Raw genomic sequence first — 27,128 nt, 5'->3', positions numbered from 1 at the left:
ACAGGACTTCAAGTTGTCAAGGTTGAGAAACACTGTCCTAGTGTGGAGTCTCAGCAGGGAAATGCCATAAATTTAATCATTCAATGCTCCCAAAAGCTGCTTACCAGGTAGGCCCTCTCCTTCAAGGAAAGACCCCAAACTTTCGTGTTGTTGCTGTTGTTATTAAACATGAAACCCAGTCAACTGAACATTTAAAAACGTATCACAAATATCACTGACTGGTGCTGATGGTTGATACAAGTTGCTGCCAGCATCCTTGTTGTTGTTGTTATCATCACAGTCAGCCAGATGTTCAGTCTGGGTTTGGCATTTTTGTCTACCTATCGAGTTCCTTACCAAGGACCTGGGATAGGCAAATCCAGATTTTTGATAGTGCTACAGGTGTTGGCGCAGAGATAGAAGCAGTTCCAAGTAAAGCCGCCTTCTGCAATTGACTGATGGCAGTTTGGTCAATGCCAATGATGGCGTCCAAGGGGGGCTCCAGTTGTTTTGGGAGGGCAGCCCAGGCGCCTGTGACTTTGGGTCCTCCCCTCGCTGGCCTTTGCTACAGCCGTTCTCTTCCTCTTCGCAGGTCTTTGTATTTTCCTGTTCTCTTCTCCAGTTCTTTCTCTTCTCCTCTGCCACCTCCTCTGTCCAGGCTTTTTAAGTCTTTCTTATCGACGACTGTGAAGTTGTGGCAGGTGCCTGTCTGTCTGGGCATCCTGAAGACCCAAAGTATTGTATTGTATTGTATTTATTTGTCTTGTATGCCGCTCACTCCTGAAGGACTCCGGGCAGCTCACAATAGACAAGGGAAGGGGAAATAACTAGACAAAGACAACACTTTAAAAACAACAACACAACATTCACAGTTTCCGTGGGGCTGGATGTTTCACAGTCTCTCAGGTACCCAAAGCATTTTAACTTCTTCCTTTTCCAGGACTTTCTCTGTTTTGGGATTCCCACCAGTTCTTGTTTGGAGGCAAATGGCATTTCCTGCAGATCCTCCAATGCGCCCTTGTTGCTCCTTTGTGGCGCCGCTGCTTGTAGTCGGTTTGGGTGATCTTCTTCCAGCAGCTTTACCAGGCGGTCCCCTCTTTCCTCAGCTTCTTTGCATAGACGGCACTTTCTGTCCGTTGCTGCCTTCTCAATTCTTATTGGTTCTCAACTGTTATTGTTATTATGATTAGTAGTACTGTTATTATTCTCAATTTAGCCATCTGATCAGACATTCACAGATAGGGGAAATTTGCAAAGCTCCCAGGCATGGGCCTCTATGCAGAAGAGACTCTCCACCGCCTTCTTCCAGGATGTTTCTTTTCCAACTGGGATCTCCTTGTGGCCTCCCGTCCAAGCGCAGACCAGACCATAGAGCAGTGTTTCTCAACCTTGGCAACTTGAAGATGCCTGGACTTCAACTCCCAGAATTCCCCAGCCAGCATTCGCTGGCTGGGGAATTCTGGGAGTTGAAGTCCAGACATCTTCAAGTTGCCAAGGTTGAGAAACACTGCCATAGAGTCCAGAGGGGAGGTCTTTAAACAAGGAGGGTGGGAAGAGAGCCAGGTTGAAATCCCTTTTGGGGGTGGAAGAAGCCCCCCATGACCCCATTCCTCCACTCCCCCCCCCCTCTCCTCTGCCAGGAAGAAGAAAGGAAAGGAAAGGAGGGCTTTCAAAGGGGAGGGGGGATAGAGAGGAGGAAGGCGGCCATTGGAGCAGACGAGGGGAGCGGAGGGAGAGGATGGGGAGAGGGAGAAGAGGCGCGAGGGGGAAGTGGCTTCCGGCCCGCTCCGCCCGGGGATCTCTGTGCCCGCTCCTCCGGCGCCGCCCCTTCCGCCGCCTGGGCCCTCCGCCGCCTGGGCCTGCGCCGCTGGTGCCGCCTCCGCCTCCGCCTCCGCCGCTGCCTCTGCCGCCGCTTTGGAGGGAGGGAGGCGGGCGGGCGTCGCCTCCTCCATCCTGGCATTTCGGAGCCTCCATCCTGGCCTCTCAAGTGCCCGGACCCAAAACAGGAAGTAAGTCCCTGGAAGAGACCATCGGGCGGGGGGGCGGGGGGGGCGGCTTCCCCCGAGGGGGGAAGCTTTGACGGGGAGGGGGGGGGCAGGGAGATGGAGACAGGGAGATCCCCCCCCCCACAAGCACACACCCCCTCCCTCCCTGGCTTCTCTCCCCCGGGGGGCGTCTGGAGGGGGGGGGGGGCTTCTCAAAAGGGGCCCCCGAGGGAGGGAGGGAGGGTCCTTGGGGGTGGGGGGTCTCTGGGCCTCCTTCTTTCCTTGCAAACGTTTCATGGCCCTCACTAGAGAACCTCAGCAGGGATGGTCCTCTGAGGGCGTCTCTGTGTGTGTGTACATGTTTGTGCGCGCGCATGTGTGTATGTGCATGTATGTATACATATATGTATGTGTGTATGTGTGTGTGAGCATGCATCTATGTATGTGTGTATGTATATTTGAGAAATATATGTGTGTGTGCATGTATGTATGCATATGCATATATATATATATATATATATATATATATATATATATATATATATATATGTATATGTATATATATGTATATATATATATATGTATGTATGTGTTTGTTTTTTTAAATTTGTGCTGATAAATAAATAAAGGGAGACTAGTATAGATCTATACTAGTCTCCCTTTATTTATTTATCAGCACAAATTAAAAAAACACAAAAACACAAAAACACAAATATAACAAAGGCAACAGTAAAAAATATTGGGTTTCTGTCGTGATGGACTCTTGTGACGAGCCGATTGACAGATGATGGAAGCAGTTAGCTTCCTCCCATAATTGGGGCTTACCAGGGGTTGTAAACATCTAATAGATACCTTTCACCCTGGCTTCGCTGATAAACGGATAAGAGCCTGTGGCCTCATGGCTAAGAAGTCTGCCTAGTATGTCATATAGCCCAGGTTCAAAGCCACTGGGAGTTAGGAGGGTCACAAATCTAATAAGTTGTTTTGGGTATTATGATGTATAAAAGCTGTTTGTGTGTGTACACCTGTGTATGGGAAATGGAAATAGAATTCTCTCTTGGCCTCGTGTGTTTGGACACCCAAGGAATTTGTCTTCAGTGCATAAAATGCAAAATGGTAATTTTACAAACCATACCTGCACTACAGCAAATGAACTGTCTCATATTCTTCCCACATCTATCTATCTGTCTATCTTACTTCCTTCCTTCCTTCTTTCCTTCTCTTTCTCCCGCTTCTCTTTCTCTCTCTCTCTCCCATACGCTATATAAATTTTCCTGCTATTGCAAAATCTTGGGGTACAGAATTATTGAAGGTTGTGCTTTGAGACTAAAAGATGTTCCAATATCATTTACTTTTCTAGTATAAGTAACCATTAGCCTAGTTATGTCAGTGTTATTTTAACATAAAACAAATCCTTCCCTGAATTTGATTGTTTTAACATTCATGCTGAGAGGTTTTGCATTATTGTGGTTGCTGGGTGTTCTTGTGTAGGATTTTTCTGTTTCATAAACAATATTGGGATCTTCGGAAGAGAACAATTGACAACCAAACCAGGAGATTGTAAAACAAAAAGTAGATTAATGGATAATTTACCACTAAATACTCTGAAATAAAGTGCCTCCATCTTTTCAGTTGGTATGCTTACATAAAGTATGTAATCTTATTTAATGCTTTGACAAATAAAAAACTATATTTCAAAATGTCTCTTTTCTTCCACTGTATTTTCAAAAACTGTTCTTTAACTTTACACCTGCACAGAATACACAATAGTGTTTCAAAATCCATTTCAGTTCTCAGATAGATCAACTTTGCTGATCAAAAGAGGGCTCCCTGCTGGATTTCAAAGGTGCCATCAGCTGCAACAGATTTTTGTGGGCTCTGGAAACAGATTTATGGAGAGGACTATTTTTTTTTTAAATCTTCTATTACATTTAAATATGTCGATTGCAACGAACATGGTAGTCAGAGACCAAACCGTCTGGAACTGACCTCTGGTCAAACGGAAACTCAACGAGGAAAGCAGGACAATGAAAAGAAATCTCATGATCAGAACTCCATGTAGTGATATGCAGGCAGTTCTCGACTTACAACAGTTCACTTAGGGACCGTTCAAAGTTTCAACGGCAGTTGCAAAAGTGACATGACCATTCTTCACACCACCATTCCCGTAGAATCCTCATGGTCAGAATTTAGACCCTTGGCAACGGACTCCTATTTACGACGGTTGCAGTATCCCAGGCTCATGTGGTCCCAGAATAGAATAGAATGCAGACCAGAATATAAATAGGAGAATTCTGTCATATTCTTAGTTATCATTTTTGTTTTGTCCTTATTAATCTTTAGTCCTGCCTCTTCACCATATTCTACTAATTTTTGAATTAGTTCCAAACTAGATTCTAATGGGTCCTCTAAGGCAAATACTAAGTCATCGGCATAGGCTTGGACTTTATATTCTTCATTTTTAAGTCTTAAACCTTTTATTCCTTGGTCATTCCGAATTTCATTTAATAAAGTTTCCAAGGTCAGTATAAATAGCAGAGGGGAGAGGGGGCATCCCTGTCTGACTCCTTTTTTTATTTCAATCTTTTCTATTACATCTCCATTCATCAGAACTTTGGCTGGCTGGGTACTATAAAATCTTTCTATCATTCTTGTAAATTTTTCCTCCGAATTTCATCTCATCTAATAGGAGAATTCTGAATAGAATAGAATATAAATAGAATGGCATAGAAGGCAGAATAGAATGTAAATAGAATGGAACAGAATAGAATAGAGGAAAGTAGAATTCTTTATTGGCCAAGTGTGGTTAGACACACAAGGAATTTGTCTTTGGGGCAGATGCTTAGCCACCTCAAGAACGCAACAAATTTGCAGATGTCACAAAGCCATAGCATGTGGGGATGAACATGGAAGACTCATCGTCTGGATAACTAGCGTGTAAAAGATTTCTCCGGAGAAGAAGCATGGGACGCATGTTGGAAGGGGCCCTTCCTTAGCTTTCTGGAGAGTAAAAGGGGAGAGATACTTTCAAGGAATTTGTCTTTGGGGCAGATGCTCTCAGTGTGCATAAAAAGACAAGATACATTCATCAAGAATCATCAGGTGCAGCACCTAATGGGAGTCCCAGGGTGCTCATTCCCTCCTCCTGCCCTAAGTTTTGGGCGTCTTCCTCAGATGGCAGCAGCGCAGGCGTTGCCATGCGTCATAGCACAGGCTTGTGATGTTGAGCATCTTGGCACGGAGGCCCTTTTCCCTCTCCCGAATATCTTCCTCCCAGTTGTTGTTTTTCCAGCCGAGCACTGAAACCGATGTGTTGCCAGGGTCCTCCCGTCCTCTTCTTCAGGAAGACGCACCTGGTGGGGTTGTGCTGTTTGTAGACCTCCTTCTTCACCCCCGATAAAATTATTCCCTCACTGGCCTGCTCTCATTTTTGTCCAACCTGCTGAGCAAGGCATCACCAGGGCCCGGCATCTGAGAGCTTTGAGAAGACGCACATTAATCGCATCTCTGTGAGGTTTCCGTTTTTTGTTTCATGAAAGGGCTAAATTAAAAATTCTGTGTGTGCGGAGGCTCATGGCAACGCATTCACACTCTCTTCACCTGTTGAGGCACATGGATCTTGTAAGTCTTCCCCCCACCACCACCCTTTGCTGGGTGTTCCAGATAGGTGTGTCTAACACAGGCACACAATGCAGGTCAATATCCAGGAAAGGAAGGGAGACACAAAAATCACTTCCAATGCAAGGTCCAGGCACAACAGGTTCTTTGGAAAACACAGTGACCGAGTAAAACTCTCCTGTTCACATTTGCTGTTTCTCAGTTGCACACGCACACATCCGTCCGCGCTTAGCCACCTCAAGAACGCAACAAATTTGCAGATGTCACAAAGCTGGCGTCATGGCATGTGGGGATGAACGTGGAAGACTCACCGTCTGGATAACCAGCGTGTAAAAGATTTCTCCGGTCACAGAAGGAGAAGCATGTTGGAAGGGGCCCTTCCTTAGATTTCTGAAGAGTAAAAGGAGAGTAAAAGGGGAGAGAGACTTTCAGTCTTGCAAGAGTCCGTTAATGTAACCTTATAATAAAGGTAGACTTGTGCTCCTTATGGTGCTTCTGGTCTGGACTACCTCACAGGGAGAATAGCAAAACTAACAAAAGGCCTCGGACCACATTTATCAAGATTCTCGAGGACCTCAACTTGGCGAAGCATCAACAGTGGGCATCAACCCACAAGAGGAATCCCTGCTGGATGAATGACAAAGCCTTTGATTTGAGTGATAAGAATCAAAAGTTGTAAGACGGGTGGGGCAACCCAGGAGCCATTTTCCAGTATCTGAATGTAGGAGAGGAGGGAAGAGAGCTGTTGGAGGTGGCTCCTGAAGAGAAGACCAGAAGAACATCGCGAGAACATTGAGATCGGTTGGACATCAGGAAAACCACCTTGAAGGTCGATGGAAGACGTTGGTGAGGAGTACCCCATATATATATATCTCCCCCAGGGAGATTTCATTTCTCCCCAAATCTGGAGAGTCTACTTAGGTAAGACCATCATTGGGATGTAAGCCTTCCAGCTCCTTAATCCGTTTTCCTTGGTGGGTCCTCATGTGTGAGCCTGTGAAGTGGTCTTGATCTTCCTGACGAAAGAGCAGCATAAGGAATGGGGGACATCTATAACCCACTTCCTCAGAATCAAGGAGCTCCTTGGACCAGCTGCGAAGCGTTTCACAAGACAAGAAGTCCAGCTGCCATGACTCGGCTTCAAGATGGTCAGAGATGGCCAGGAGGGACCTGAACTGCCTCAGGAACCGATGAACTTTCTTCCCCCTGTAGACGCTTCAACAGAGATGGGACAGCCTTCTCTTGTGGATGCTGTAGCATTGGGATGGTGAACCAGATGTCCCCCCAAATCTTAACCAACCCTTGCATTTCTCTGAGTCTGTCCCTCAACTTTCTCTTCCTTGGAGACGGTGGGTTTCTTCTTGGTAATCCTCCTCTCAAAGGGTTTGTTTTTGAAGTTATGAATGAGAAGGTGCAAGAAATAAAAGGCCACCCGTGAACCCCACGAGGAGAAGATGTTTTCTGCCTAGGTCGATAACACGCCTGTTTTTTACTTGCCTTTCACGAAGTACTGAGGGCCTCTTTGATTCTGAGCTAAAGAAGCAGGTTGTAGGTTCAAAGTAAGTGACAACCAGGTTCTTGGTGCCCTCTGAGCTTGGTTATTTCCTTGCAGACGATTCATTATCTGAACTGGGTAACATCATCAGTGCTAGATGACTATTTTGGATAATGAAATGCCCGCAAGAGGAAAACCGCCACGCAGTTCAACCCTGACCTTCAGATAGTCTCCTGTGTGGGTAAATAACGGCCACGTGACTTACCTGTGATTGTTCTCTTGTAGAGTTGATTATGACCACAGTTGAAGAAGAATCTGACACAGTGACAGTGGAAACCGTGAATTCCGTGACTCTGACCCAAGACCCTCAAGGAAACCTCATTCTTCACTGCCCTCAGGATGGTATAGAACCCCTGTTCTTTGACTGCAGGCTCCCTCCACATTGTTTCAAACTGCAATCCCTCCTCAGACCAAGATATTGGGCTTCATTGCACGGCCCGTTTGGGGGAGACAGTTTTCAGGGTCCCTGGGAATTTTAGTTTCCTGGAGGAATTTCAGGAACGTCCTTTAAAAAAAAAAAATTAAGGTTTGCAATGGATAAGACTTGCATTTCCTCAAGACACTCATTTCACCCATCCCAGCCCTCAAAATAGGCCATGCTCACACTGCTGAAGAATGGTTTAAAAAGGGGGGTGAAGGAAGCTTTCCCTGGCCGGTCGGTGTCCAATTCTGGCACTGTGCCCATCTCTGTTTCTTGCCCAAGAGGGTCAGCCTTGCCCAAAGATAATGTCCGTGGTCACGTGGACAGCATGGCGCACAAAACACTCTTACCTTTCCACCAAAGTGGCACCTATTGATCTACTCGCATTTGCTTGCGTTCCAATTGCTAGATAGAGAGGAGCTGGAGCAAGGAACAGGAGCTCACTCCATCACACAGTGTTTGGGTCTTGAACCTGGGCTGGCAGCTCTCCAGTGCCTTTCAGCTCTGATCCATCGTGTTGAGGCAGGAGGAAGGGGCCAGCCCTGACCCATCCTGGCCATTTCCCTCTAAGAACAATTTTCCTTGGGTCTCCAGAAGGAGTTTTGCCCCTTACACTCAAGTTGCTTGAGGCTGGAATTGGATGTGGGAGGATGAGGCCAGATCAATTGCGATTGTCATTAATTGCCCAACACTTGCACAAAGGGTTCAATGACTTCCCTTGGAATTGGGCAAACCGAAACGTTAAAACAACTAACGGTCCCTTATAAGGGTTTGATTATTGCAGCGAACGACTCTTTTAAGCCATGAGATTTTAATGCGCGTGAAAATTGGATGAAAGAAAATTCATTTTAATGATATTATGGGCAAAGTATTAGGACTGGAAGTTGCGCTTTAAAAGAAAAAGGAAATTAGGCCATTCATTCTTTAGAGGGCACACGGGATGGCACCAGAGAGCAAATCAAACTTTATGAACTTTTTCTCCATTAAATGCATCTTTTAATTATTATTTTCTTATAAGTGAAGAAGCACACCACTAAATGCTAGCTGCTTAGCCTCCGGGGACTGCAAAAGGGGTGGGGGCGTGAAGGGCACAGTGGTCTAGAGTTGAAGACACTCCCCTCCAACTCGGAAGGTTGAGAGTACGATCCTAGGTAGCGGCAGATAGTTGTCTTTCTGGGCCAAAGAGAAATATATGCTGTGAACTCTATGTAGGCGTCAGGAAGGGCATCCGGCCAGCAAATGCTCAGCTCCACTCAGTCGCCCCGACTCCACTCTGAAAGAAAGGGTCATAACAAGGGGGAAATAATGGCGATTGCCCCTTGGACCAAGAGCTAAAAATGTGAATATTTTTCAGGCACGGGAACAAAACTGGGATTTTTTCAATGACTCCATTTCTCCCTGGGATTTCCAGTTGAGTGTCAGGCGGGGTCTTTCCATGACCTGCAGTAGGCGGTTGAGCAAGAGGTAATGTCAGAATGGCTTCCCTTCTGGGCCTGATGGCTCTCCTCCTCCTCCTTCTCTCCGTGGGCGTTTAGAGGCAGACGAAGTAGACTCGGAAGACGGCAGTGAGCCTCCCCATAAAAGGCTTTGCCTGTCCTCGGAAGATGACGAGAGCATCGAAGGACACCCGCCCTGCATCTCAGTCGTGGCGCTTCCAAGTAAGGGCTCTCCTGAAGGGTCTGCAGGTGCCGCTTGAGGAAGGGAGGGGGCTGCTAAAGGGAGACCACATTGGGGGGCAGGGCAGGAAGAGGGTCTGTGGAAATGGGGGGCAAGCGGATTTTGGTTTGGCTGGTCAAGAGATCCACTATTCCATATCCCAGTTTGTAAACATTCATTTATTCACCCATCCATCCATCCATCTACATTTATCCATCCACTTTCATCCATCCACTCCATTCATTTATCCATTCCAATCATCTATCCATCCACTTTCATCCATCCACTCCATTCATTTATCCATTCCAATCATCTATCCATCCACTTTCATCCATCCACTCATTTATCCATTCATTCATTTATCCATTCCATTCATCTATCCATCCACTTTCATCCATCCACTCATTTATCCATTCCAATCATCTATCCATCCACTTTCATCCATCCACTCATTTATTCATTCATTCATTCATTCATTCATTTATATATCACTTTTATTATTTTCGCAAGCACCTCAAGGCAGCAAACATCCCCAAAAGAACAACAACAGCCCTGTGAGGTAGGTTGGGCTGAGGGAGTGGGTCTGGCCCAAGATCACCCAGCTGGCTTCCATGGCTAAAGTGGGCCTAGAACTCCCCGTCTCCTGGTTTCTAGCCAGGCGCCTTCACCTCTAGACCAGGCTGGCTCTAAAGAAAGCAGGTGGCAAGAGAGGAATAGCCAGGGGAGGCAGCTGACCGACCACCTGCTCTCCTACCGAGGATGGGGTGGGGTCTCTGCTGTGCACAGGTGAGAGGGAATATGGGCCGCAATCCCACTACACACAACGCTTAACCCTTGATCTGCTTTCCAGTGTCAGAAAGCGACCAGAGCTTTGAGGTGACCATGACAGCCACCACAGAAGTAGCTGACCATGAGGTGAACGAAGGAACGGTCACTCAGATTCAGGTCAGTCTCCTGGACGGGGTCTCCCCGTGCAATCTTGGGCCCCCGTGGCTCTGGTGGGACTTGAAGACATAAAAGAGAGTCTTGCTTTATCAAAGAAAGGGGTTGTTTATATTCTGAGGGCCGGAGAGTTGGGATTCAGACAGTTCGCACCGGATCGCCCAAACTGGTGTGGAAATCGTGGGCGGGCCTGCCGACCTGCTCCGGCTCTGTACCGTCCCATTTGGGCACATTTTTTTAGCCCGGGCGCATGTGCAGAAGCCGCCCGCATGAACCCAGCGCATACACGGAAGGCCGAAGTGAGCGGGTACGCGGGGGGAGTGAACCGGTGCTAACAGAATGTGAAGCCCACAGCTGGTCCCCCCTTTCTGGAGGTTGTTGAAGTCAGAGGAGCCCTGATTTAAAGGGTCTCCTCTCCCCTTTCCCCCTCCCAGATCCTTCAGAACGAGCAGCTGGACGAAATCTCTTCTCTAGCCAACGAAGAAGTCTCGGCTGTCAGTCAGGCCTGGTTCACAACCAAAGAGGACAAGGACTGTCTCACAAACAAAGGCAAGTTGGCGTTTTCTATTGGCGGGGGGGGCAGCGTCTCTGGGCGGAGGGAGGCCTGGGAGCATTGGCTGCATGACGGAAAAGTAGGACGTTGTTTTGAGAGGAATCCACCTGTTTTATTCAAAGAACTTGAGGACAACATGCTAGCTCTTTTTTTTATTTTTGCAATGGGAGCTAATGAATATCTATATTTATTTATTTTTTAGTGTACGGCTAAATTATTAGAGCTTGCATTTTATTGGGTTCTCTGCTATTCTGGCCTTTACATTTTTTTCTTCTCTAGGATTAATAGAAACTTTTCATTTCCAGTTTGAGGCATTGATTTATCAGTGCTTAAAGCCAACATTAAATTTGGCGTTGAATTTGTCCATACGGTATTAAATTTGTTGCGTGTTTGAAAATATAAGAGATTGCTGAATTGGGTGCTCAGATATAAAACCACTTTGCATGACTCGGGAAAACGTTGAAAAAAAAACACGATACTGTGATTTAATTATCTCATTTACTGTGTTTTAAGCCACCCAATAATTGCCATTCTCTGTCAGCTTAAACTAAAAATTAATAATGCTGAAGTGGTTATGAACGATTACTTAAAATTCATCTGCTGGATTAGAAGCAGATCTAAGAAAACCCTTCTCGGCTTCTCTGTGCCAGTTGTTCCCCCGTAAGTTGAAGTGCTCGAAGGGTGTCCGTGTGTGATGGCTTCTTCTCTATTTTCAAGGTCATAAGTGGAAGCAGGGCATGTGGTCGAAGGAAGAAATTCAGATTTTGATGAGCAACATTGAGCGCTATCTGAAGGTTCGTGTTTGCTCTCAATACGCGTCCTAGTTTCAGACGTTGGTCTCTTCAGTCTTTCCATCAGTGGGATTCCATAAGAGCTTTTCCATCTCTCTTGTAACCTCCCCGTTTCCAGGAAAAAACTCCTTTCCGGGTACTAATAAGTCCCTTTCGCTCCATACCTGAAGAGACCAGGCTCTTCCCCTGAGTTTGCAGGAGCTCATGAAGCAGTAAATCTGGTTGAGCAGCATGCAGGCTCTCTTCTTACCCATTCAGCCAGATGATGAATGGCGCTTTTGTTTAAAGTGGGGCTGTCTGACCTTCTCAGAGCCTTAAAGACTCAATAGTTGGCATGAAGCCAACGAATCTTAAATTGGGACATCCTGAATCTCCGCTTGACCCCGACTGACACGGATTCAGCCTTTTCTTAAAAGTGAAAGCATCGGCCTGCCTCCCATAGAGAGAGAGAGAGACCTATAAAGAACATTTCAGCTGGATTTGTTTATAATAGATTTCATTTTATGTATGTATGTATGTATGTATGTATGTATTTAGTGTCACAACCCCTGGTATGCCCAAATATGGGAGGAAGCAGACTGCTTCCTTTCTCTGTCTATCGGCTCGTCACAAGAGACCATCACGACAGAAACCCAATATTTTTACTGTTGCCTTTTGTTACATTTGTGTTGCATTTGTGCTGATAGATAGATAGATAGATAGATAGATAGATAGATAGATAGATAGATAGATAGATAAATAAATAAAGGGAGACTAGTATAGATCTATTTCAAGCTATTTAGCTCTCATCAGCTAGCATCAAATCCCAGTAAGGGTATGGCTAGCTGATGAGAGCTAAATAGCTTGAAATAGATCTATACTAGTCTCCATTTATTTATTTATTTATTTATTTATTTATTTATTTATTTATTTATTTATTTATTTATTTATTTATTTATCAGCACAAATGCAATATACACACACGCACACACACAAACATTACGGATTCAAACATCCTTGTTTTGATTTTAAAACCCATTAGAAATAAGAGGTCATCTCTTCCATGTTGATTTCAAGGGAAATGAATTTTGCACCTTTTCCTGGTTGCTGGTTATTTTTCAAAAGGAAAAAAAACAAAACATCGCTGCCATCTCTGTATAGCCTCCCATTAAACCTGTTAATTATTACAAGCCTTGTAATAACCCAGCAATAGTATATAAGATTTGATTTTGTTCAGCTGCCCTCTAAAAACCTGCAAAATCAAATCCTGGCTTATTTTTTCTGCCCTGCCGTTTGTCAACAGGAAGTGGCTCAGAGTGGCTTAGCGTGTGAATTGACCTCCTGATTTTGGGGGGGCTGCCAGAAAAAAAGAAAGGAGAAGCAAAATCAGTTTTTTATTTTTTGTGTCAAGGGAGGGGGGGAAAACTGAAATTGTCCTTTCCATACGACCAGGCCCGTGGGATCAAAGATGCCACCGAGATCATTTTTGAGATGTCCAAAGATGAGAGGAAAGATTTCTACAGGACCATCGCCTGGGGTTTGAACCGGCCCCTCTTTGCCGTTTATAGACGTGTCCTTCGCATGTACGACGACCGAAACCACGTTGGCAAGTAGGAACCTTCCTGAGGTTTGACCCAGAGGGGAGGATTGTGAGTTGGGTACAGCCCCAGGCGGAAGAGTGGCGTGCAGGCTTAAAATGTTAGAACAGCGTTCGCTGGCTGGGGAACTCTGGGAGTTGAAGTCCAGACATCTTCAAGTTGACAAGGTTGAGAAACGCTGTGTTAGAACGTCATAATGAAGGGACTGGCCAGAAAATTAAGTCATGGTTGTCCCAAAGGTGCTTTTCTCAAGAAGCAACTGGACTTTCTCTCGTTTTCTCTGAAGATCTTTTTCTTCTCCTCCAAGAAGCTTCTTCAGCTCCGACTGGAAGGCAAGGAACAGAATGATTTATGCTCCATTCAGACAGCTGGTCCTTTGCATCCTTTGAGAGGGTCGTTGAGGCCACTTGGGAGGTTTGCAAATATGCACCACTGAGGTGACCCCCCCGAGGACAAACCTCCAAGTTTGCAAATGACCACCTGCCAGGAGTATCATCAATCCTTCCCTTCCACACCATCCAGTCAGAGCCGAGGAAGCTTCTTGGACGAGAAGCGAAGGGCCTTCAAAAGAAAACTTAAGAAAGTCCCGTTGCCTCCTGAAAAAGCCCCTTTGGGATACGGCTCGAATGACCTCAAGGCAGTGATGATTCCTACTTTAGTTAGCTAGTTTAGTTTAGTTTAGTTAGTTAGCTATAGTGGCAATTATGAGACCATTACACAGCTTCCTTTCCTGCTGATTGAGCCGAGGTGGCGCAGTGGTTAAATGCAGCACTGCAGGCTACTTCAGCTGACTGCAGTTCTGCAGTTCAGCGGTTCTAATCTCACCGGCTCAAGGTTGACTCAGCCTTCCATCCTTCCGAGGTGGGTAAAATGAGGACCCCGATTGTTGTTGGGGGCAATATGCTGACTCTGTAAACCACTTAGAGAGGGCTGAAAGCCCTGTGAAGCGGTATATAAGTCTAACTGCTATTGCTATTGCTATTGATCCTCATTAAAATCACGATTCCTGACAATGGGAAACTAGGAAATTGCAGGCAAGATAGCGAAGGACAAGAGAGCTCGTGACTTCCCTTTTCTCCCAAAGTCTCCTCAGCCCCAAGACGGATTTGTATACTGAAGGTCTATTTTTACATCTTCACTCAATATGCCGTTTCCATGTTTTAACAGGTATACCCCCGAAGAGATTGAAAAACTCAAAGAGTAAGTTTTATTTCAACCGCATGTTGCCAGTTGTTCATACCCCATTCTAGAATCTTAGATGGACAAGTCAAGGCTCCTGCATTTACACTCAAGGGAGAGAAGGGACGTCATCAAAATGGATTGTGTGGATTAAATGGTCCCGTAAAACCCCTCCCTGCAGGGGAGGCCTTTCGGCTTCCTTTGGGCCAAAAAGCTCGGTTAGAAAGGCTTCGTTAATTCTGTGCTCAATGTCCGGGTTCCAAATAGCATCCAAAAGTAAATCTGAGTCCAATCCAATTGGACATTGCTCAAAGTTGCAATGTATTGAGTTGGCACATCTGGGGAAACCCGAATCTGAAGGCTTCCTGCTTTTCCCCACCCCAGTTGTGAAGTTGAAGATCTTGCCCCCTCACCCACAAGTCCATCCCATGGTCCAATTTTCCACTGCCACGCTGGCAACTTCCACCCATCCACTTCCGGTCAGGTGCAGAGGTGCAGAGACAAAGGATGACTTTGGCTTTCTAGGAAGAATGTTGTTATGGCTACATAGCATCTAACTCCCTACAATCCCCCCTCACATTCTCCCACCATAGAAAAGGCATAGCAGAATAGTAAAAAGTGTGGCAGGCGAGAGACCCAAAAGAAAAGAAGGCTGCAGGACTGACACACTGTGTCATGCAGAATAACACAATAACACAGTTGGAAGGAACTGTGGAGGTCTTGACTTGGCTGAGTAAATGCAAAAAAAAAAAAAAAAGCTGCTTTAGGACATGCCAAGAATTCAGTGACCAGCCACCACACTTATATATCTAAAAAAAAAATACCACAATACCAACAATTGCTCAAAAGGGAAAAAGAAGGACGTTGCCAGGATCCCCTGGAAGCAGCTGATTACTGTGGCTCAGTCGAAGCCTTAGCGCTCCCCCCCCCCTCCTGGCATCCCATTTCACCTCCCTCCCAACTTGCCTCCATGGGGTTCCCTCATCCCTTCAGCCCCCTGGGAGGAATACCGGAAGAACCACCCCAAATGGATGGGGAAGCCGCTCCTATCTCAACTTCCCACACAGAGGCATTAAACTCTACTGAACTGTACCAAACCGCATTTATATTTTGGAATGGTTATCTGGCCTTCTTCGCTGCTATTGCCATCCGCCTACATTAGCCCACCGTGCAACAGCAGCCGGAGGAGGAGGGGGAGGCGTGGGAATCAGGGCCAGCACCAAGGCAACCTGAGAGCTCCGGGGGGGGGGGGGAATGGAGCTTTCAGAGAGAGACAGAGCCTGGGCCCTCCCTCAACCTTCAGATGGAGACTCAACAGCCCCCAGGTCTGGAGGAGGAAGAGGAGGAAGAGCTGGGCCCAGTGCCTGACACACAGATGTGTAGAAGGCAGAGGAGAGGAGAGCCAGTGGAAATCTATGGGCCGGTCCTTGGGAAGGAAGATCCCTGAGTGTCTGATGTGCAGAAGGCAGAGGAGAGCAGTGGAAATCTATGGGCCGGTCCTTGGGACGGAGGAGCCACCACTGCTAGTTCTGGGGACGAAAGGCTGGAGGTGGAGATGAATAGATGTGGCAGGCAACTATTCATCTCCCTGCCGGAGGGAGTTGTTAGCACACAGTGAGAGAGAAACGTTTTGCCAGGGCTGCCGGCACTCCTAAGAACGGGATATTTTGAGTTCACTTCAGAGGGTTTTTGTAGTGTTTGAGGAGCCGAGTCAGAAGCAGCTGATCTTCCCAGTCCTGATGGGCAAAAATGAATCCCTCCCCCCCTTCCTCCCCCCTTAGATTAAGGATCAAGCACGGCAATGACTGGGCGACGATCGGAGCGGCTCTCGGACGGAGCGCCTCCTCCGTAAAAGACCGATGCCGGCTGATGAAGGACACCTGTAACACAGGTACGGTGGTCATGAAAACCCCTGCCAGGGAAGCTCTGCAGAGCTGGCTGGAGAATTCTGGGAGTTGAAGTCCACAAGTCTTAAAATTGCCAAGTTTGGGAACCACTGGCTTAGGGCTGTGAAGTGGTATATGAGTCTTAAGTGCGACTGCTATTGCTTTCATTGCGGTTGTTTCCAATTCAGGGAAATGGACGGAGAAAGAGGAGAGGAGGCTGGCTGAAGTGGTCCACGAAATGACCAGCACGGAGCCCGGGGACATCGTCACGCAAGGGGTCTCCTGGGCCGCGGTGGCCGAGCGGGTGGGAACCCGGTCGGAGAAGCAGTGCCGCTCCAAATGGCTCAACTACCTCAACTGGAAGCAGAGCGGAGGAACCGAGTGGACCAAGGAAGACGAAATCAACCTCATCCTCAGGTTTGCACCGCTGGGCTTGGGAAGGGCTGGCCTGACCCAGCAGCACGAAGCCCCCTCCCCATAAACCCCTTTTATTTCATTGACAGTGAATACCAGCAAAGCTTTTCCTCTTCCACAGTCTTTCAAGATCGTTCCCAATTACCGACCTTTCTCAGGCTCTGGAGAGTGGCCAGGCCGATATCGTTCAGTCGCCGCAATACTTGGCAAGAATGCAGGAATGACCTCATTGTCTCCTGCAAACTCCACTCCCCTTTTCCCCCCTCTTTTATGTCCTCTGGGAGGGGCCGTTCCTCGTCCACCTGTGGCCTTACTCCCAAGTCGACTCGTTCTTTAGCTGTTCCCAGCTAAAGCCAGCTTCATTGGAGGAAAATGGGGAAGGGCAGGGCCTTTCAGGATTGGGAGAGTTTGTAGACAGGGAGGAATGGGCAGGATGAACATGAGAGACAGAGCTCTGGCGAGGAGCAAGGACCACCCTCTCCTGATCCAAGAGCACGGAGAGTGGGGAGAAGGCGAGAACGGCGCAGACTGAGAAAACCCGGGCTACTCGGGAGGCTACTTGGGAGAAGAACGCCCCGCCCCTCTTCTCAAAGCACACCTGGGGAGTGAGGCTTAAGGGGACGGTGTGGGGAGGGGCATTTGTTGGGAACAAACACTGAGTTCCTGAAGTGTTGAGTGCCGGACGTTTGAACTTCCCAAGAGTCCTCGGACTAATTACCTGCATCCTTTGCTTCCTGAACTCGTTGATTTGCTCCTGCTGGATTTATTGCTCCGCAGGCTTGGCGCTGGGGACATTTGGAGCAACAAAGGGACGGTTTGAACTGCCAGCTCCCTATGTTATCTCTGTGTTGTTCCCCGGGTCATCACAAATAAAAATTAAAATTAAAAAAAAGCATCCCCAAAGGCTCACATTTGTAAAAGGAACCATTTCTTTCTCCTGTCAGAATAGCAGAGCTAGAAGTCGCGGATGAGAATGGCATCAACTGGGATTTGCTGGCGGAAGGATGGAGCAGCGTCCGCTCCCCCCAGTGGCTCCGGAGCAAATGGTGGACCATCAAGAGGCAGATCGCGAACCACAAAGAGGTGTCATTTCCCGGTAAAGTCACCTAGGCCTAATTCCTGGCTTCCTCTCGGACCGAAGACTTCAGTTCAGCTCGTATTTTATTGTTTTGTGTGCCTGTTTTACAGGACCCCCCCCCCCCCCTCACCGTCTGCACCTGGGCCTGCACTAGATCAGGCTCAATGGCATTCAAATGGGGTTAGATTTTGCCTCCTCCAAATTCCATCAGCCGGTCAATGTCGACTGGCAACTACCCGGAGGAGAGCCTTCTCTGTGGCTGCTCCGACCCTTTGGAACGAGCTCCCCGTGGAGATTCAGACCCTCACCACCCTCCAGGCCTTCCGCAAAGCCCTTAAAACCTGGCTGTCCCGACAGGCCTGGGGCTAAAGACTTCAACCCCACTCGAATAGTATGACTGTTGCGCTTTTTAACGATGTATTGTCTTCATGTTTGTAACTTGTTTGTCCTTCCCTCCCCTTGAATTGTGAGCCGCCCTGAGTCCCCCCAGGGAAAAGGGCGGCATACAAATAAAGTAATCTAATCTAATCTAATCTTTTGTGCCTGTGTAAGAATTCAAGACTATGTCCCCGCTTGACACCTCCTCCTTCTCACTCAGCCAGTTCCTCTTCGGAATCTATCCCCGTTTTTAAATTCTCCCATCAAAATCCGCACGGAGTTGTGTGTCCCACTTGGTTGAGGGATCGGAGCCCAACCTTTCTCTCCTCCCACAAAAAAAACCGTCTAATTTCAAACTCAAAACAACATTTTGGAACTTGAATCAAGATTTGGAAAATTTGGAAAAGTTGCCAGATCCCAGCCTGGGAGATAAATGTCACGTTTCCCTTTGGTAACTTGAAGAGACTGGAGTTAAAATAATGAACCCTTCCCAACCTTGGCAACTAAGGCCGGCTGGGGGATTCTGGGAGATGAAATCCGCTCGTCTCAAAAGTTGTTGAGGTTTGGAAATGCCGAAATAACTGAGCAGGTGGCTTAAGGGAGGGATTCAGAGTCAGACTAGGATCTTACTCGCTCCAATTTGCTTGGATGTGGATGTAATGTAGGCCTAATTGTTCTTGGTACCTGCTGTTTTTTTAATTGCAAATGTTGACTTCGGTTTCATTGTCCAGCAACCTTGGAATTGGCTTTTTTTTTTTCCGTTCCAGTTCTCATCAAAGGCCTGAGGCAACTGCACGAAAGCCAGAAAAATGCCCCCACTCACCAACTCCCAGACGCTAAATCTTTACCCGGGCTGCCAAATTCCCACCCTGGTTCCGGGGTCCAACACGTCCAGATCCGCATGACCCGTTTGGAGGAAACGTCCGTCTGCTCTCCTGCTTCCGTGGCAGCCCTACAGATCCCTCTGCAGATCACCCACCTCTGTGAGTCGCTCGCCAAAGCTCTCTCTCTCTCTCTCGACACAGATCCTGTTGCTGCTTCTCCAGTTAAGGGGCTCCCGTGCGGGACGGGGGGCAACCAGCAGCGTTTACAGGGGAGAAACATGGCTGGTTTGCCTTGCATGGCACTGACCCCGATGATGTGACAAGCTGGACGAGCATCATTGCTTTCATCTCATTGCGAATTAACGAGAGCCAGCGAGGGGTTAGGGTGAGGGGGCTCCCTTCGGACAAGGGCAATGGGGAAATTCAATTTTTGTTTTACTACTGGTTCTGTGGGCGTGGCAGGGGAAGGATGCTGCCATATCCCCATTCCCATTGCACTCTGGGGCCAGCCAGATTCTTTTGCCAGTTCTTCGAACTACTCAAAATTTCCACTTTCCAGAATCTTTCTGGAATTGCCAAGACTGAGAGAAGAAGATTTGAATCAGTGTCACTCACGATCCTGGCAAATGTTTGTTCCTTCTTTAAAATACTTTTCCATGTGGCACTGTTGCCAATATTCATAATATTCCGTATTTGCCAAGATTGCAAAAACACGAAATGTACTCGGAGCGGAGCATGGCTTTACAGAGGTTTTGGCCTTGAAGGCTCCCTTGCACAGATGTGCTGGTCGTTCCTGACTCTAGGGGGCGGTGCTCGTATGGCTCTTCCATCCCTCTGTTGCGGCTCCCTGTCGCTCAAAATGTGCGTCATAATCGCCAATGTGTGATACCTTATTTATTGAGCTTTTTGATCCCTGGTAGGCTAATCATGGATAAATCCAAGAAAACTTTCAGAAGAAAACAGAATGTTTAATTCAACTCCGTATGCTGGTTTTGTAGCCGCTCAGGAAAGTCGCGGGAAAGTTTTTGTGGCTCCCGGCGTTTTCTGTGGGAAACGGGTCCAAATGGCTCTTTGAGTGTGTAAGGTTGCCGACCCGTCTTAAGATGGGCTGCAGTTTAATTCCTATTCTGAAGCTAACAAAATCCATCCCAGGGAGCAATTTGTGGCGGGGGTCTTCCCAGAGGCCGTTTAAAGTCTCCCAAACTTTCACCAGGGTCGCTTCTTAATATGCAAACTTCCTTATTTCTGCCTTGACCCCCCCTGGGTGCATGTCCTGTTTTCACATTCTCTCGCAATTAATACGCTCAGAACGTATTTGAATCTTTGGTCCTGTTTTCTTTTCTTTCCCGTTGTGCAGCTTCTGCCGATTCCCCGGCGGCTTCTATCGACTCCGAAACTATAACACTAAACAGCGGGACGTTGCAGACTTTTGAGATTTTGCCGGTAAGTATTAACGGAATTGAACTTGGATGACATCTTTCGGCGGTTCAAAGGCTTCTAACCGAGAGATCGAAAGCTCTATTGCAGGGGGTCTCCAACCTCGGCCCCTTTAAGACTTGCGGACTTCAATTCCCAGATGGCTGGGGAATTCTGGGAGTTGAAGTCTGCAAGTCTTAAAGGGACCGAGGTTGGAGACCCCCTGCTCCAGTGAAAAGCAGAAGGCGTGTCTAACATCAGCATCTCCCATTCTGATCCTCTCAGAGTCCTCCCCCTTTGAGGGGAAATAAGAAAATATTTAAAATGTAAATATGCAAGCGGAAAAATGACATAAGTGGAACTAATATTGGAAATAAAAATGCAAACAGAGAAAACTATTTGTATGAAAGGATAAAGTTGGGATTGCTGGAAATGCCACCCCGAGAACCCATCAGAGAAAGAAAATAAGCAAGGGCAACAACGGAGAAGAGGAAGGATGAGGAGGGAAAGGAAGAAAGGGTAAAGCAGAGGAAGTAAGGGAGGGGAATTAAGAGGAGGGAGGGTAAGGAGTAGAAGGGAGGAGGAGGAGAAGAAAGGAGGAAGGAGGATGAGGGAAAGGAAGAAAGGGTAAAGCAGAGGAAGTAAGGGAGGGGAATTAAGAGGAGGGAGGGTAAAGAGGAGAAAAGAGGAGAAGGTAGGAGGAGGAGAAGAAGAAGAAGAAAGGAGGAAGGATGAGGGAAAGGAAGAAAGGGTAAAGCAGAGGAAGTAAGGGAGGGGAATTAAGAGTTGGAGAGAGGGTAAGGAGGAGAAAAGAGAAGGGAGGAGGAGAAGAAGAAGAAAGGAGGAAGGATGAGGGAAAGGAAGAAACGGTAAAGCAGAGGAAGTAAGGGAGGGGAATTAAGAGTTGGAGAGAGGGTAAGGAGAAAAGAGAAGGGAGGAGGAGGAGAAGAAGAGGGGGGGAAGGAAGAAAGGGTAAAGCAGAGGAAGTAAGGGAGGGGAATTAGGAGGGAGGGTAAGGAGGAGGAGGGGGGAAAGAGGGGAAGAAGAAAGGAGGAAAGAAGAAGGCAGAGAAGGAAGGTTGAGGAGAAGGAGGAAGGTTGTTGCAAAATAAGGTGGAGAAATGGGGTGGCAAGAAAGTGATCCAAACTGTATTATATATGTGTGTGTAAAAATGATTGTAGGGACTAACGATGAACAGACAACAATTATAAGAATGTGTGTCTATGAATGAATTTGAAAGGGAAAAATAAAAAACTTTTTTAAAACCAAAGAATCCGTCCTCCCAGAGTCCTCAACTACAACGACCCCCAAATAGAAGATAGTAGAAACACCTCCTTTGCCTTCTTCCAGTTGAGTTTTTAGAACTTCTTCTCCGTTTCTTCTCTTGGATGTCCCCCCGGGAAGGAGCTCCGTTGAGACAGCCATGAAGCCCCTGACTTCTTCTCTTGCCCTTCTCCCCACCCCCACCCCCCCCTTCGCAGTCTTTCCACCTGCAGCCAACTGGGACCCCAGGCACCTACTTACTCCAGACCAGTTCCAGCCAGGGCCTGCCTCTCACCCTGACTGCCAGCCCCACCGTCACCCTGACAGCCGCCGCGGCCCCGGCCTCTCCAGACCAGATCATAGTCCACGCCTTGTCCGTACGTATCAGAAGAGGAAGACCGCCGGGGGGTTGTGGGGAGGAGGTTGGCGTGACGCGGGGGGGGCCCTTTGGAGCTCTGGCTGGCGAGATCGTTAAGCTGCTGGCTTACTTGATCAGTACAGATTAGGGGTGAAATCCAGGAGGTTCTGGAGAACCGGTAAATACCACCTCTGGCTGGCCACGCCCCAACCTATTCTCTGCCTCCCGAGTCCCAGTTGATTAGGGGGGAATGGGGATTTTGCAGTATCCTTTCCCTGCCACGCCCCACAGAACCGGTAGTTTAAAAAATGTGGATTTCACCACTGGTACAGATGGTCCTTGACTTACAAACATGGAGTCCAACATTTCCGTGGTTAAGCGAGACATTTTATCAAGGGAGTTTTGCCCCATTTCATGCCCCTTCTTGCCACCATTGTTGTGAATCACTGCAATTGTTAAGTCGGTGGCACGGTGGTTGTTAAGTGAATCTTAGTTTGATGTTGGGAAAGAGGGAGGGCGGAGGAGGAGATGTAGGGTCATCGAAGCAACGAACGTGGATCTGGGCAACCCTGGGGGGGAGGGGGCAGAGGGAGGGGGGGCTGGTGTGCTGTGGTGGTTGAGGTCGCAGAGTCAGACATGCAGGAATATTGCTGTGTGCGTTTTGACTTTTCACGTTTGTGCGTGCCGTTCATGGAAGGTAAGTAGGCGCACATGTATGACAACGCATGTACTGGAGGGGTGTGGGTTCCCCAAGACGAGCTTCAGCTGAAGGGGGCGCTCCGAACCCAGAAGGCAGGGAAGCTGGTTGGCCTGCTTTCCATTTCCCTCCTTGGGGACGGGGGGGGATTCTCTTCCTTTGGATGAGCAAAGAGGAGAGAGAGGGGATGGGGCTGAGTTCCAGTTTCCTCTGCAAATATTCCCGCTTTGTCTTGCTTTTTTTTAAAAAAATAACTGCCTGCCACTGAGCAGCCACCCTCCGCCTTCCCAAAGAGGATAAACGGGCGGTGTTCTTTGCCAAATGTCAACCCGCCCTTGTGTGGCCCTTTCCCGCAGCCTGAACACCTGCTGAACGCGACGGAGAACGTCACCGTGCAGTGCCACGCGCCGAGCGTCATCATCCGCACCGTGGCAGCCGAAGACATTTCTGCGCCCGCCAGCCAGGCGGAACTGGGTGCCCATTCGGACATGCAGCCTGTCGATTTGGCGGGCACGCCCACCTCCCTGGAAACGGAGGACACCCGCCCCTCCAAACTCCCGGGGGGGGAAGAGCCCTCCGCTTTCACCGCCGTCAGTTCCCCCAAGTTCGGCAGCCGAGGCAGCCCGGAGCTCCTGGGAGGAGCCGCGGTCGACATTCTGAATTCGGACCTCAAGCGAGAAGATAATTGTCCATCGGATTTGGCCGGCACTTACGTTTCCGAGGTAAGGAAGGGAAAAAAAAACCTCGTCGACCTTCTGAATGGAGGTTTACGTGGCCTGAAGCCACGGCTCTCCCAATGTGGCAGAAATGTGAAATGAAGTCTTAGAAAAGGGAGAAAATCAAAGGATTCTCGTCTGGTTCCTTGACGAGTTGATCTCCCCCCATGCTCTTCAAAAGGCTTCTCTGCCCTCCTACCAACAAGAGTTCTTTATAGAATTCTTTACAAGGGAGGCTGTGGCTGGGACGCTGAGCTTGTCGATCAGAAAGGTTGGCAGTTCGGCACTTCGAATCCCTCGTGCCGCGTAACGGAGGGAGCTCCCGTTGCTTGTCCCGGCTTCTGCCAACCTAGCAGTTCGCCAGGACGTAAAAAATGCAAGTAGAAAAATAGGAACCACCTTTGGTGGGAAAGGAACAGCGTTCCATGCGCCTTCAGTGTTGAGTCACGCCTATGGAGACATCTTCGGACAGTGCTGGCTCTTCAGCTTAGAACGGAGATGAGCACCGCCCCCTAGAGTCAGGAACGACTAGCACATATGGGCGAGGTGAATCTTTAGCTTTTATAGAATTCTTTATCTGGCCAAGCCTGAGTGGAAACGCAAGGAATTTGTCTCTGGTGTAGACACTCTCCGCGTATGTACAAGCAGTAAAGAGATAAGTCAAAAATCGTAAATCCTACCATACAAACAAGAAGCGATAAATCATAAAGATCTCAATAGGAGAAGTCATTAGCAAAGATGAGAAGGAGAATAGCAACGCAGCCCTACTACAGGAAGCGTTAATACCACTTTATAAGGCCTTAGTAAGACCATACTTGGAATACGGCATCCAGTTTTGGTCGCCATGATGTAAATAAGATGTGGAGACTCTGGAAAGAGTGCAGAGAAGAGCAACAAAGAGGATTAGGGGACTGGAGGCTAAAACATATGAAGAACGGTTGCAGGAACTGGGAATGTCTAGTTTAATGAAAAGAAGGACCAGGGGAGACATGATAGCAGCCTTCCAAAACCTTAGAGGCTGCCCCAAAGAAGAGGGAGTCAAGCTATTCTCCAAGGCACCTGAGGGCAGGACAAGAAGCAATGGGTGGAAACTAATCAAGGAGAGAAGCAACTTAGAACTGAGGAGAAATTTCCTGACAGTTAGAACAATTCATCAGTGGAACAACTTCCCTTCAGAAGTTGTGAATGCCCCAACACTGGAAGTCCTTAAGAAGATGTTGGAGAGCCATTTGTCTGAAGTGGTGTAGGGTTTCCTGCCTAGGAAGGGGGTTGGACTAGAAGACCTCCAAGGTCCTCCCAACTCTGCTATTCTATTCTATTGTCCATGGATACGTGTCCTGGGGGACACAAGGCAGGGCTGGGGGAGTCAGGGGCTGATGAAGTTATTCATAGCCATCACACTGTTAAGACTTTTGTGCTCGTCGTTGTGCAGAACCTGGGTTCTCCCCCAGCCGAGGAGCAGGAGGCACCGTCCACCCTGGAGGGAGCCGTTCTCATCGTCCCTTCGCCCCGAGGCTTCATCCAGGCGTCCGATGACACGGAGGACGGAGAATCTGTGCTTCCTCTCACCACCTTGGCAGGTGAGGCTCCTGAACCTGGGCTGGGCTTCCTTCTCGTTCTGCATGGCCGCCTTCCTCCTTTTTCACAAACGACTCCAGGGGGGGGATCATCCCACCACCCGCAGCTTCCTCCTGCTAGTTTGCCCGCAACGTTGCTTGTCTGGTGTTAACGCAGCCCCTCGGGGAGCTTCCGCGCTTGCTGCTACTCCCGAGGAAGCCTGCATCGTAGCTAAGACCTGGTTCCTCTTCTGAAGGGCACTAAATCAGGGTTTCTCAACCTTGTCAACTTGAAGATGTCCGGACTTCAACTCCCAGAATTCCCCAGCCAGCATTCGCTGGCTGGGGAATTCTGGGAGTTGAAGTCCGGACATCTTCAAGTTGACAAGGTTGAGAAACACTGCACTAAATAGTACAGTCTTTATTGCCGTGCTACAAAATAAACACAACCAAGTTGGTTTTTAGCCTCACTGGTGCAAATTATGATGGAAAAGGAAAAAGGAAGAGAGGAAAAACCAGCCCTGCATTTCCACGTGAATGGAGCGATTGTGGCTGTATTTCAAAGCCCGCCAGGATAGAAACTACTACAGGTAGTTCTCGACTTAGGACTGTCGCTGGGCCAGAGGTTCTGTCACTAAGCAAGAAATTTGTTCAGGGAATTTTGCCCCATTTTGTGACCTTTCTCGCTGCCAAGTTTGTTAAGCGAATCGGCGCGGTCGTTGAGTGAGTAACCTGGGCCGTTAAGCGAACCTGGTTTCCCCCGTGGACTCTGCTCGTCAGGAGGAGGTCGCCAAAGGGGATCCACGCGACCCCCGGGATACGGCAACCGTCACAAAGCCGAGCCAGTTGTCCGGAATGCAAATCACGTTGACCCAGGGGGGATGGCACAACAGTCGTTAAGTGTGGGAAATGGTCCTAAGTCGCTTTTGCAGAGCTGCTTTGACTTCACTAAATGAACCGTCGTAAGTCGAGGACTACCTGTACTGAACTTTTGGTGAAGGGGAACATTTGAACCTTGCAAGGACATTTCAGCTTCTGGCAAAGATGCTCAAGAGTTTTTCTATTCCGAGCAGCATTTCCCCCCCCCCCCCGCCCTGGTTCCCTCCCCTCCCTTGCCTCTTTTAGGTGAAGGCAGGAGGCGTTCAAAAATGTTCTAGGTCGCATGTGTGTGTTACAGTGGTGGGTTCTGGCCGGTACGCCCAGGTACAGGCGTACCGGTGCTTGCTGCTCCCAGCAGGCACCATACCGGAATGCTGCTTTGGAGGGCCCGCCCACCCACGTTCCTTACCTGTATTTGACCCAATTGGGCCATTTGTGCACGCGCACACAGCGTATGGTGCCTGCGCAGCCTCCACCAAGCATCTGGAGCGCGCATGCATGCCCAACGCACGTGGTGGATGCCCAGCCCCATCGCAGCGGGATCCGGAACCTACCACTGGTGAGTTTGGCAGCACAAGAGGAAACCGCCTGTGTAACAACCTGTTGTTATCTTTCTTCTTCCTAGATCCCATCTTACAACACCATGGAGAGAATTCTCACCTCATCGGCTCTTCTTTGGACAGCCCGAGTTCCGAAGACTCCAAGGGCATGGAGAACTTGGTCAGCTGCCACTGAGGAGGACCTCCCTGGTCCGTTATCTCCTGCGTTGGTCAAAGGAGGAGGGTCAACCTGGCCGGGGTGACCCAGAGGCACCGTGGGGCTCTCTCCTGATCTCAAGCGGAGACCGCCGTCTCCAGCCAAAGTTCCTGCATTCAGGGTGACTTGGGATGGACAGGGAGGAGATCCAACGCTCCAGGCCACTAACCCAGCAGTCAACAAGCGCCTGGAATTGAGGTGGCACCGTTTAGAATCCGCACCGGTCCTCCTGCTTCGGGGGGGGGGGAGACTATAGTTTCAGCGTTGTAACCACCGCGGGAGCAAGAAGGGACGTGACGAGAAAAAGATTTATTTTACGAGGGGTTCCAAAGGCTGTTCAAGCAGCCGAAAAGCCGGATCGAGATTTTCCTTGAAAGTGAAGAATCTGTTGCTGGCAACGGATGTCGCACCGGAGGATTGGACGTAATTCTTAAACTACCACAGCTAAAAAAAACCGAGTGGAGGAGCACGGAGACTCTCAAGCGGTGATAAATTTAGGAGTCCGTTTTAAATGCAACTGGTGTCGATTCAAAAATCAACGGCAGAATCCCAAAGGAAGCCAGCTTGGATGAGACGTTCCATTGGAACCAGCTTCGGTGAGGGACGGCGGCTCCACACGTCCCGTCTTCACGGGAAAGGCTCCGCACCCCA

The 27,128-nt window shown here is 48.4% G+C and overlaps 1 protein-coding gene across 1 annotated transcript; it reads left to right on the top strand.

Annotated features, from left to right (window-relative positions):
- Nucleotides 1-1,837: 1,837 nt before the first annotated feature.
- DMTF1 (cyclin D binding myb like transcription factor 1) lies at nucleotides 1,838-26,998 on the top strand. The gene is made up of 17 exons (XM_032220938.1): nucleotides 1,838-1,988; nucleotides 7,363-7,479; nucleotides 9,094-9,216; nucleotides 10,065-10,159; nucleotides 10,591-10,705; nucleotides 11,427-11,503; nucleotides 12,932-13,089; nucleotides 14,245-14,277; nucleotides 16,038-16,147; nucleotides 16,331-16,559; nucleotides 17,501-17,652; nucleotides 18,780-18,995; nucleotides 20,194-20,279; nucleotides 21,734-21,892; nucleotides 22,927-23,292; nucleotides 24,719-24,866; nucleotides 26,347-26,998. Exons 2-17 carry the CDS (start codon nucleotides 7,371-7,373, stop codon nucleotides 26,454-26,456), a joined length of 2,286 nt encoding a protein of 761 aa, XP_032076829.1. The 5' UTR covers nucleotides 1,838-1,988; nucleotides 7,363-7,370; the 3' UTR covers nucleotides 26,457-26,998.
- The last annotated feature ends 130 nt before the right edge of the window (nucleotides 26,999-27,128 follow it).

Source organism: Thamnophis elegans, chromosome 7, assembly GCF_009769535.1.
Source record: "Thamnophis elegans isolate rThaEle1 chromosome 7, rThaEle1.pri, whole genome shotgun sequence".
NCBI lineage: Eukaryota > Metazoa > Chordata > Lepidosauria > Squamata > Colubridae > Thamnophis > Thamnophis elegans.
The sequence above is the reverse complement of the archived record's forward strand: the minus strand, read 5'-3'. Positions and strand labels throughout refer to the sequence as shown.

Bases quoted from the DNA above. Each gene is read 5' to 3' on its own strand.
- DMTF1 (XM_032220938.1), top strand. From the start codon at position 7,371: ATGACCACAGTTGAAGAAGAATCTGACACAGTGACAGTGGAAACCGTG. The intron at 7,480-9,093 runs GTATAGAACCCC...GTGGGCGTTTAG, and splicing joins TCTTCACTGCCCTCAGGATG to AGGCAGACGAAGTAGACTCG. The intron at 20,280-21,733 runs GTAAGTATTAAC...CCCCCTTCGCAG, and splicing joins AGACTTTTGAGATTTTGCCG to TCTTTCCACCTGCAGCCAAC.